The sequence below is a fragment of the Littorina saxatilis genome, linkage group LG5 (assembly GCF_037325665.1).
Source record: "Littorina saxatilis isolate snail1 linkage group LG5, US_GU_Lsax_2.0, whole genome shotgun sequence".
NCBI classification, from domain to species: Eukaryota; Metazoa; Mollusca; class Gastropoda; order Littorinimorpha; family Littorinidae; genus Littorina; species Littorina saxatilis.
The window spans coordinates 57,412,449-57,425,165 of record NC_090249.1 but is presented as its reverse complement, the minus strand read 5'-3'; the positions used below and the strand labels follow the sequence as shown (position 1 = coordinate 57,425,165).

The 12,717-nt window shown below is 42.0% G+C and overlaps 1 protein-coding gene across 1 annotated transcript in view; it reads right to left on the bottom strand.

The window, feature by feature from the left end:
- Positions 1-6,129, bottom strand: part of LOC138965903 (uncharacterized) — a 7,395-nt gene extending 1,266 nt beyond the window's left edge. The window contains exons 1-3 of the mRNA XM_070337986.1: positions 5,445-6,129; positions 579-846; positions 1-138 (exon numbers count right to left, since the gene is read on the bottom strand). The exon at positions 1-138 is cut by the window's left edge and continues 1,266 nt beyond it. Coding sequence (XP_070194087.1) covers positions 1-138; positions 579-766 — 326 coding nt within the window. The 5' untranslated portion in view covers positions 767-846; positions 5,445-6,129. The remainder of the gene's footprint in view (positions 139-578; positions 847-5,444) is intronic.
- Between the last annotated feature and the right edge of the window lie 6,588 nt (positions 6,130-12,717).

The window sequence follows — 12,717 nt, the reverse complement described above, 5'->3', positions numbered from 1 at the left end:
TGCAGCGCGTGGAGAAAGAAGCGAACTAAGATCCTCTGGTTGTGTGGGACGTGTGGACTCTCGAAACACAGGTACATCAAACCACAGCCCCCACTGAGAACCATCATCTCCTCCGGTGTCTTCACATCCCAGAAGTTCCTATGGAAGACAGGTTCAGTGAACAGCAAGTATACGGGGAGTTTTACTTTGAGATTCATTCTTCTTTCTTTTTCGCTTTCTTTTCGTGTGTGTGTGAGGTTGTGTGTGGTTGTTTGTGTGGTTGTTTGTGCGCACATACACTCAACACACACACACACACACACACACACACGAACACACACACACTCACCACACACACACACACACACACACACGTGACACACACATACACACACTCACCACACACACATACGCACACACACACACCACATATCACACACACACACACACACACACACACACACACCGGCACACACACACACACACACACACACACTCGCCAGAGGAACAGAGCTTATAAAACAGAAGGTGTGATAAAGCCTGGGGCGGGGGATTGGGGGGGGGGGGGTTTGTTAAAAAGTGTGTTCCATCGTACTTACTCCATGACCAGCTTGAGAAGGCTGACGAGGCCAGTGTCACAGATGATAGCAGGCAAGAGATAGCGATCCCCGATCATGAAGGCTCGCACCCAGGGGAACTTGCGAAAGTAGAACAACATGGACACCAGCTCACCCAGAACGACGGCGATCCCCATGGCAGTGTTGTGGTGGAACTTGAAGTTCATCATCTTGCTGTGCGATTAACGGTCAGCAAGCCGACAGTTTTTTTTTAGGTTGTGTTCCTGCTGTGAGTAAAGGAAGACCTGCTCTGGGAGCACAAACATAGAAAATGACACAAGCGCGTGCGCATACACACACACACGAACGTAAGCACACACGCACACACACACACACACGCTGACACAGACACACACACCAAGCACACACTCCACACTCACGCACACACAACTGCACGCACACACACACACACACATACACACATACATACGCACGCGCGCGCGCGCACGCACACACACATTCACACACACACACAAATACACGTGTACGCACACACACACACAATGACACACACACACACACACACACACAATGACACACACACACAATGACACACACACAATGACACACACACACACACAATGACACACACACACACACACACACGCTCTTGAAACCTCTCTGTGTACATCTTTTTCTCTACGACATGTTTAAATCAACTTGTGTATTCTGTCACTTAGTTATGAGCGACACACACAAGCGCTTTTTCTCTGTGGCTCTCACGCATTTCCTCCTGTCTGGCAAGTCCGCATATTTCTAATAGTGGGGCTCCTATGTTGCAAAATCATTCAAATCATGCAACAAACACCAAATTAAGCAAATATGAAGAGTTTTATGTGCTTAACAAAATCTGATACAGAGCCATCGCGAAAAATAAAAAAATGGGTAGTTTTTAAACAATTTTTCAAAATGGCCGCCAGTGTAAACGGTTGGGTATGTTAGGCATATTTCACTTCATGTGATTAACAGCAAATTTGGCGTAAATGGACATTTGCTTTTGCTTAACAAAACCTGATACAGAGCCACCGTGAAAAAATTAAGAAATCAGTAGTTTTTTTACAATTTTCAAAATGGCCGCCAATAAAAGGGTATTTAGGCATTTTTGATGCTACAAGACATTCTCTTGCAATAGAAACTAACACAAACACATTTTTAAACAAAACAATACATGTATTGTTGGTGCAGAGAATGATTGGACGGTGTGGGTGGCAGGGTTGAAGAATTTGTGGATTACCTAAACTGTGCAAAAATAAATATATTGCACCAATTTTCATACCAAAACGAAAACATTCATTCCTGTGCTGTTATATTCAATGTATGCTATTGAGGGCACTCAACTTGGCTAACTGGAACACTTTTAAGATAAAATTTGACCGCCGCCCAAATAAGGGTACCCCCCAAAAAAAACTGATAAAAATGTAATGTATCAACTCAAAAGTCGACTAAAATTCATAATCGCTGTATTTCGAAAACGTTGTTTGTTCTCATGTGTTTACACAACTAGCACATTCCGGCAAGTGTCTATACTCAAAAGAAACTTTGGCAGTACTTGAAACAACCATCTGTCATATATACATGCGAAGTCAAAAATATGTGGGATGTAAATCAACAAACCTGTGGCAGTTTTTAAAATATTATTTCGTGAAGATTTGAAAGTGTACTCAAACGGTTGAACTACGCCTCGTGCGTAGACACACATTCCTGAAAGTTTCAACGCAACCCACTTGGTCATTGCTAAAATACATGGATTTTAGTTGACTTGGGTATCCCTCAAATTTGACACATAAACATCTCATCCGTGAGATCGACACATACATCAGTAGGTACAATGGCACAACACTAGAAATATGCAAGATGGCGAAATAAAACAACCTGTTCTGGATGGATAATCAAGTTGACTTTCTCTTCGTATACAACAGTGACCCAGTTGTGCCTCAGGAATTGTCGTCGGCTTTTTAAAAGGTACCCGAAGTTTTTGCCACATGTCTTTGTCACGTCAAGGGTATCCTTATTTTGACGGCGTAAATGATGATGTTAAAAAAAAAATGTGCCAGATAGCGAAGATGCGAGCCTTTAATGGCATAGACAGTTTGAATAAAATGACACAGGAATAAAAGTTTGAGTTGGGGTATGAAAATGGGTGCAATAATATTTTTGCACAGTTTAGATGCTGACAGTTTTCACAGGCATGCAAGCACATTTGCATAGAGCTGTGCTCTGCAGTCCTTCTTAGCAGCATTTGCAGCGTTTTGTTGTACAGCTCTTCTTGCAGGCACACCTCATGAGTTCTCGGCACACGCTGGATACCTCTTGAAAGCTCGTCCAGAATGACTCCCACTTTCCAGCCTTGAACTGCCAGCCCACAGAGTTTGGAAGTCTAATAGGTAGATGGCTCTTCTCAATCTCATGTCCTGCAGCAGCACCTCACTTGTAAGGGGATTATGGTCAATTTGGCAGCTCTTTTTACTGAAGAGGTACCGTCTAGCACTGTTTACACCCAGTACGTTGCTGGTTTTGTCCTACAAATGTACACCAAAAAGCTCTTGTGCTGCCCTGTCAGTGGTACTCAGCTTACAAAGAGGAGCAGACAACCTGAAGAAAGTTTGAGTGACGTCTTCAAATGCTTGCCATACTTCCCAAGCCTTCTGATTCCCCAATACCATTGAAGAACGACATAGTGTCACAGCCTGTAAGGCTATGCAAAATGGGCAGACAGGGTGACTTCTCTTGACCAATGGCAATGGCTTTGGGAATGTGGCGATACACTTCACGAGCAGAAAAAAACGCAACACAGCTGGAATGAGAAGCAGGCTGTCTGGCCTCCTCTACATCCATGGTGCAGGAAATCAGCCTGGGGTACCCTTCACACAAAAGATGAAAAGTGACATTTTTATTTGAATGTATTTGAATAATGTTTACTATCTCAGAGAGTCGGTCAAAGCCGGGTTAGCAAGTCTTCACACAGCAGACCAAAATGAAAGAAAATTGTATTTCATGAATTCGTATAATTCTTACTGTTTCAGGTTAAAAAACAAACACAGTTTCCAGTGACCCAACTGATTCTGGAATCTTTCTGACCGCTACATTTATTCGCTTCAAACAGTCGCTAACAGAATGTTGACCATAATGAGGGTTCGTACGTTAAACCCATCAAATTCACAGAGGTCGCTTACAAATGATGTGCAAACATGTTCCAATTAATACAAATAAAAAAATCTTACTGTTAAGATGTATTAGGTAACAAACCTTCATACAGTAGTACTTGTGAAATCAGCTCCCTTCTGTGGCACCGGAATAAATGCAGAACGCTTGTTCCCAGGAACCGGCATGTGGTGTAACTCTTGTATATATCCTGTAAAAATAAAATTCACACCAATGCACGGTCAACTTAAAATAAGCAAAAGGATGAGAAACAAGCAACAAACCAAAATTGTAAAACTCAAAGAGCGGTACCTCTTCATTTTTCAAAACCACTTATCTCATTTGATTAGCATACACTGTATGCTTTTGTCTGTTACCTACCGTCTTTGAAAGTTTGATCACAACACTGTAAAGACAGGGGGAGTGGAGTGTTTTTATCTCCAGCTGGTCATCCTACTATCTGGCCTACCCTCACTCAGTTTTTGACTCTACTCCTCCCCACCTTATGCCAGTCCTTAACGTAGGCAGGACTAATCATTTATCATACCATGAACAATCTCTTTCTCCTCGCCTTTTATTCAAAGTTCGTTTAATCTGTTTAAAATCACCAGCGTGGCGATCATGATTTCCTTACTTGTAATCAACAGATAGATCTAGATCTATCAGCATCACAATCCAGCTGATGAGCTATTGCAAGATTAAACAAAGTCTCTGCATTTCAGCGCTTCACCCGATGAATAACAGACCCCAGGGGAGAATTAAACAGTAAAATGATGTGCCATTGGTGAATGGATGCGTATTCTTGAAAACTTACCTTCAGAAACGTTGTTTTCGCTCAAATCAAAACACGCAATGTTGCGGAGGCCGCCATCTTGAATTTTCATGCTGCGGATATATAAAATTCTAAAAACGATCAAATTAAATACCAGAACACAAAAATACCCATAAGAGAATTTATGTCATGCATGTGTTATCAGCAGAAAACTTCTGGTGCATGGTAAACCATTGAATTTTACATTTGCTGAGTTAAGAATATTTACTGCTGAGCGCTTTTGGTACGAATTTCGTCTGCTGTAAATGCAGCCTTTTATTTTCTATCAAAAACAAAAAACACGATTTCTGAAGTGGCTCTGTATCTGAAATCCCTTAAATAATTATAAGGAACAATATCACAAAGTATCATGTTTGTTGCAAGATGTGAATGATTTATGAGTGCGTCTGCAACATACGAGCCCCACTATAAATCATAATTGTTGTTGCCTGTTGGGGACTTATTTGCTGAGTGCCAGCGTTGCTCAGCAAAAATGAATCCCCCCAAAAAATCGTCTGGAATAGTCAAACTCCTGACTTGTGCATTTTACACCGCGGAGTCTGGCATTCTGGTTTGCCAAACATTTCTTATTTCGAAGTTGTAAGCCTCATGCTGAGGAGAAAGGGGTATATATTTCTTCCTTTTTTCAGTTGTAAACCGAAGTGGTAATTTCGAACCTAAGCATTGCAAACTCACAGCAGCTTCACTAGTTAATGTTTCTAGTTCTAATAATGTATGCAATTTACTCTTTAGAAACTAAGACGACCTAAGTCCATTTTACAACGTTGTTTTCGTTGAAGATCCATTCATCATATGAATAACTCAGCTTGAACATCAAGGCCAAGCAAACTTTAGTCTTTACCTGGTTTTGACGTTCAAGTTTAGTAATACCTTACCTTCAGCTGTTCACCTTCACTGATTGTTGGTAATTCTGCAACTAGCACTTGGTGACGATCCGCTCAACCGGAAAGGTCATGCAGTGACCACTGAACGCTATCAGATAACAATAACGGGGTAAAATCGTTTCGTAGGAACAGGCAAAAGTAGCAAAAGGAAGCACATGGAATCGAGAAAATACATGTACAACAAACGTCTGATCCAGGTCAAGGTCGTAGTGGATAAGTTCAATTTGTCGTCATCGAAGTATGACGCAATGCCGAATGTCCCTGTTCTTGCGGTAAGCTTGTACGTATGCTGGTGATAATGGTCTCGGGCAGCCCTTTCCAGAGAACATGACATGTGAAGTCTTTTTAGTGCACTGATATGAAATGTGTAATAAAGATTGAAATCGAATGTTGTTGAATGTTGGCAGACATGTTGCCGAGTTTGTGTTGGGCCAAATGAGTTGCAACCAGGTCGAAGCTGACTGCAGAGTTCCCCATCTTTGATGATTGACCTGGGTGAGCTTTTATGGCTTTAATTGTTGATTTCGTCCCAATTTTGAGACTGTACTGGCTATGTTTGTTGCACGACTTTACTAAGAATGTGTCTGGCTATACCATTGTTGTCTGTAATTATAGCGCTTACTTCCCTTTGTTATCCTTCCCATCGAGGGCTGGATGTAAAAAAGCAGATCACTGCTTAATTGTGACCCTCCACCACGAAATGAGCCGCATGTCACCTCGCGCGGTTCTGCGCTAGGCTTAATATAAGTCCGGGATGTGTCTGGTAACAGTGTGAGGGTCACCTTAGTCACAGGCTTATAACTCAAAAAGTGTTCGCTCTTTTCTAAAACGGTTTTCACCACTGGATAGAGCATAAAAAACTCTTTAGGGAAATGTAAAAATATGAAATACATGCAAAGGTGACATGTGACTCATCCCGTGGTGGAGGGTCACAATTAATCTATTACCCTCGTGTAACAGGGAGACTACCGTCGCCCTTCACAGCAGGCTCTGCAGAGTTGTTGGCCTTTGAGTGCGAGCTATTTATGTGGATTGCAGAGTTCTGTTTGTGATGGGTCTGTTTGTGATGGGTCTGTTTGTGATGGGTCTGTTTATGATGGGGCCCGGCGGCTGCTGTCTCCCTGTGGTGAACAAGTCAACTGTACATAAAGGGAAAGTTTGTGTGCGCGCCTATGTGTGTTTTTAATCTAAGACAAATGTCGCAAATGTTTTTACAGAGTGACGTTAAATAAACGATTTTATCTCTTTTTTTTCTCCCTGTATGTTCTTGGATTCCTTTGCGTAACCATAACAGTTTGTATAGGGCTAAGAAATTTGCTCTAAAATTGTCAATCCTGTTTAATTGGACTTCGCCTCCAAAGGTGATTGCTGTGTTTCGGCACTCGGTTACACTCGTTAAATAAAGAATTGTCATTGTCATTATGTCACCGACTTGTTTTTCTCCCGAAGGCTCTCTTTCAAGCGGGTTTCAGCTGCTTGCTACCATTGTAACCCACCGTTCTCAAGTTCTTCAAGTATAGCCTGTCCTTGAAGACGACTTTGGGATCAATAAACGATGTTCGGAAATAACTCTGTCGGGTTTGTAAGGCGGGTTGTGAAAGAGTGAATACTCTTGGAAAATATGAGGCACGCTTTCCCGCGCGACTCTTAGGCCAATCACTAGCAAGGATGTGTCTTTCTTTTCTTTATTTGGTGTTTAACGTCGTTTTCAACCACGAAGGGTTATATCGCGACGGGGAAAGGGGGGAGATGGGATAGAGCCACTTGTCAATAGACCTTTTCGGTATCTGAGCAGCTCTCGCGAGACACGCTCTTTGTTATGCTTTGAACATCGCGAGAACTTCGAACCTTCGCTTGTGCAGCTCGCACAAGATCGCTGTACCGCATGCTTTGCTATGCTCTGAAGCTTGCGAGAGATTACGAGAGCTTGGAATACCGATAGGGTCTATTGTTTCTTGTTCACAAAAGCACTAATCAAAAATTTGCTCCAGGGGCTTGCAACGTAGTACAATATATTACCTTACTGGGAGAATGCAAGTTTCCAGTACAAAGGACTTAACATTTCTTACATACTGCTTGACTAAAATCTTTACAAACATTGACTATATTCTATACAAGAAACACTTAACAAGGGTAAAAGGAGAAACAAAATCCGTTAGTCGCCTCTTACGACATGCTGGGGAGCATCGGGTAAATTCTTCCCCCTAACCCGCGGGGGGTAAGGATGTTTATTCCCCTCTCTGCTTCTTTCTCTCTGTAAAGGTGTAGGGCTAGTTATTTTTCGGTAACTTACCCAACAACCAAAATCACTTACCCAACAACGGGCCTGAATCCTCGATAGCTCACAGGTTGATGAGTTAGACTTTGAGGGAACTACTTTAGCGATTGAAAAGTTCCGAACGCTCTAATGTACGAAATATACATCTCCAGACCAAACAATACAAACATACTGCATTTAAACTGGCAACTACAGGCTTGAATACATTAATCTCCATATCGTCCTTGTCCGATTAAAACCTCGTAACTCGATTTTTTGCGAAATCGACTTTTTTACATCAAAATAATCAGCGATTTTTTCTCGATTTTTTGGGTATTCTGCTGAAAGCCTGAGTTCGTTGGAAGTCAGTAAAATATGGGTGCAAAAATACCTCGTATATCAATTCGTCAAAACCGCGAACCAAAATAACACGTAACTTGAGTTACGAGGTTTTTTTTTGGTCGCGTGTTTTTCAGTTTGGGCCGATGAAAACCTCGTATGTCGACTTACGAGTTTTCTCATATCAAAAGACGGCGGCAACTGAACCATTTCCGCGAGATACGAGGTTGCGGTAAGATGTCCCTGCACTTTGAGATTAGGTCAAATTCATTTTACACGTCATCAATAACGCTAGAAATACCCAAATTAACGTAAGCACTTCGTACTGAAATGACATATCACTACAATGGTTACTGCTGAAATGTTTTTTTTGTTGTAGTATTAATTTTTCTCTTACTGTGTATGGAATTCGAACAGCAAAGAAGGAGTCATTACTTTAGTTTTCTGACAAATCTACTTTATAATTATCTTTAATTCTGATTCTTTTTATATTTAGTCAAGTTTTGACTAAATATTTTAACATCGAGGGGGAATCGAAACGAGGGTCGTGGTGTATGTGTGTGCGTGTGTGTGTGTGTGTGTGTGTGTAGAGCGATTCAGACTAAACTACTGGACCGATCTTTATGAAATTTGACATGAGAGTTCCTGGGTATGAAATCCCCGAACGTTTTTTTCATTTTTTTGATAAATGTCTTTGATGACGTCATATCCGGCTTTTCGTGAAAGTTGAGGCGGCACTGTCACGCCCTCATTTTTCAACCAAATTGGTTGAAATTTTGGTCAAGTAATCTTCGACGAAGCCCGGGGTTCGGTATTGCATTTCAGCTTGGTGGCTTAAAAATTAATTAATGACTTTGGTCATTAAAAATCGGAAAATTGTAAAAAAAAAATAAAAATTTATAAAACGATCCAAATTTACGTTTATCTTATTCTCCATCATTTGCTGATTCCAAAAACATATAAATATGTTATATTCGGATTAAAAACAAGCTCTGAAAATTAAATATATAAAAAATATTATCAAAATTAAATTGTCCAAATCAATTTAAAAACACTTTCATCTTATTCCTTGTCGGTTCCTGATTCCAAAAACATATAGATATGATATGTTTGGATTAAAAACACGCTCAGAAAGTTAAAACAAAGAGAGGTACAGAAAAGCGTGCTATCCTTCTTAGCGCAACTACTACCCCGCTCTTCTTGTCAATTTCACTGCCTTTGCCATGAGCGGTGGACTGACGATGCTACGAGTATACGGTCTTGCTGAAAAATGGCAGCTACTTGACTAAATATTGTATTTTCGCCTTACGCGACTTGTTTATATTATATGTTTGAATATGTGTATCGGTCAATCTGTCACGTACTGAGGTTCTGTTCTAGTGTGTGAATACAGTCCGTCATGGCTGGCAGTGGATCCTTCACACCTGAAAGCCAACTCTCTTCGATGGAAGATCTTCGGTGGGTGTGCAGTGTGTGCTTGACTGAAAGTTCTACACCATGGGATTTGGAAACTGAACTTATCACAGGAGACAGCACAGTTCTTATCGACTCAGATGGCATTTCATGGGTTTACTGTGTTCACTGCCATGGACAGTTTCATGTGGAATGTATTGACCCAACAACTGTAAAGCACGGCGAGAATTTTATCTGTTCGACTTGTTTGCATTAGGAGTCATGTTTCCTGTGTCTGGTGAAAAATCCGCAGGGCTGAGTAGGGGTCAGTTGATGGTCCAACTTTCGCTTGGGAATAAGTCATTGTTTTCCCGGAACACTGAAAGTAGTAAAACAAACCCAAAACGCCCTTCAAACCAAGGAGAGCCCAGTCAACAGCCACGGACGTCCACAGACCATGTCTTGTTATGCGAGGAGACACTCTCGGATGAAGATGGAGCTACTCCACCACACCAAGCAGATGATCTTGAGCCCAGCGTTATGCCTAAGACTGCTGACGCTACCAGTCTCTCTGAAACTGCTGAAGCCAGCTGCACCGCCGTGATTGATACTGGTGGTGATGACATTCACTGTCAGATTGTTGGCGGCAATGTTCACTGCAAGCCATACGTCTCACACACTGATTTTGAGGATGTCTCAGATCAACAACCGTTATACGCTGCACAGTCAGTTAGTCAAGATGAGACTGATAATATGCCCATACTTGAGGATTCACTTGCAGCAGAGTTGCTGTGTCGTCTATTGGCTGAAGAGGACGACATGATACAGTTTGGTCTGTCACCTATGCTTGAAGATACTGCTGCCGTTGAAAGCCCAGTCCCAGGTCCATCAGGCACCGGTAATTGTACTCCACTGAGTGTCTACCCAGATGCCATCGATGATATTGAGAATGATAGTGACTCTTCATACAAGCCATCATCTGACGAGTCGGACTCGGACAGCTCAACAGAACACTCTGAAGACAACGAGTCAGAGGCTTCAACGATATGTCCAGCTAATGTTAGCCCGGAACCCGCTTGTGAACGCAACCGTTCTAAACGTCCAAGGAACAAAACTTCGAAGAAGGAAAGTTGGGAGGCTGTGAAAAAAAAGAAACTAAGAATGGAAGGGAAAGCTTACACTGGGTCGAAAACCAATGTAGTGACAAGAAAGAACCAAGCAGAGGAGAAACGCTGCCGTGAGCAAGGACCACCTTGTACTTAATCTTTCTGTCTCAAATCAAAATACAGACATTGCCAGGAAATCCTACAAGAGGATAGAACAGCTCTCTTTCAGCAGTTCTGGTCAAACATGGACTGGGGGCAAAGGAAGACGTATGTGGCATCTTTGGTTGATTTTGTACCAACAAAACAGCAAGGGAAACCAGGAACGAGACGAAGAGGCACACTCACATACCACCTACGTATTCGAGGAGACAAAATTCAAGTTTGCAAAGCCATGTTCCAAAATACACTGGACATCGGAGAGTGGTCAGTGCGAAACTGGGTAACAACATCTCACGAAGTGCATGGAATGCTCAAGAGCCCTTCAACAAGGACACAGCACCCCAATACTGCTGCAGCCAAAGAAGACAAGGTTCAAACAGCGAGGAACTTTCTTGAATCCTTGGCCAAACTGCCTTCACATTATTGCCGGAAGCAGTCACAGAAGATGTATCTTGAAACTGTGATTGAGTCAAGAACCAAACTGAACGCACTGTTTCAGCAGTATTGTGATGACAACGGAAAACAGCGCGTGTCAAGACAAGTGCTGATCAGGGAAATGAAAGATATGAACATCGCAATTCACAAACCAAAAAAAGATGAATGCAACGTGTGCTGTGCATACAAGTACGGAAACATCCCAGAACATGAGTACCAGGTGCACATTCAACGTAAAAATGAAGCTCGCAAAGAGAAAACAATGGACAAGAGGATTGCTGAAGAGAATGGTGATGTACAAGTTCTCATCATGGATCTGCAGGTCGTCCTGTTGGCTCCACGTATCTATGCAAATGCCAACTACTTCAAGACCAAACTGTGCTGCCACAACTTCACTTTGTACAATATGAGTGACAAAGAGGTTGCATGCTACTTTTGGAATGAGTCTGAGGGAGAAGTCAAAAGCAACAACTTCACATCTTGCATTGTGGACTACCTTGAGTCCACAGTTGATGAGACAACCAACACAATCATAATCTACAGTGACAGCTGTGGGTACCAAAACCGCAATGTGACCTTGGGAAACGCACTTCTTCACTTCGCAGTTCGCCAGGGAAAGGTCGTCATCCAAAAGTTTCTTGAGAAAGGTCATACCTGGATGGAGGTCGACTCTGTCAACTCAGCTATCGAAAACAAACTGAGGAGAAGGCAGATATTTTGGCCAGCCGAATACGTTGAAGTTATCACGTCTGCAAGAGAAAGTCAACCTTACAAAGTTGTCCAGGTGGACCACACATTCTTCAAGGACTTTTCTGATCTCAGATACTACAAAAGCATTCGGCCAGGGACAGCGTCTGGGGATCCACAAGTGGTTGATATCCGCTGCCTCAAGTACCTGCCTGACGGTACCGTTCACAACAAGCTCCACTATTCTGATGAGTGGCAGCCTTTGCCACAAAGAAGAAGGAGGGCACATGGTGATCCCGGGGTCATCAACCAGCTCTACAGAGCACGGCTGCCAATCAAAGACACAAAGTGGCAGCACCTTCAGCAACTCAAGGAGGTTCTTCCAGCTGACTACCACCACTATTACGACGGCCTACCTCATGGACGCTAAACTCTTCAAGCACATGAGTTGTGGTACTGCATTACCACTAGGTGTTCAAGAAACGTTCGATGTCTGTTTGCACTAAGATATCTGATGATTTCAATAATTATCCTGTTTAAGAAAATGGCTTTTATTTTGACTTTTACACATTTATGCAAACAAAAAAGTTATTAATTTATCAGCTTCAGTTCACACTTAGTTTTTTGTTGATTAAGAACAACGATTACCAGAAGATTGTAAGGATCCTTTAACTCAAGAACGAATATAAATTGGTTCGTATCATCAAGACACAATCAACGGTTATGAGGAAAGAACAAATTTGTTTGTACTACGTTCTGGGGCCATTGTTTTCCATGTTATGTATGTGAACTTTTAACATTCTTTATGATATGGCTACATTACAAAACCTTGTAAGTCTTAAAAAATGGTCGTGTTTTAAAACGAAAAACTCGTATCTTGCAATTTTGT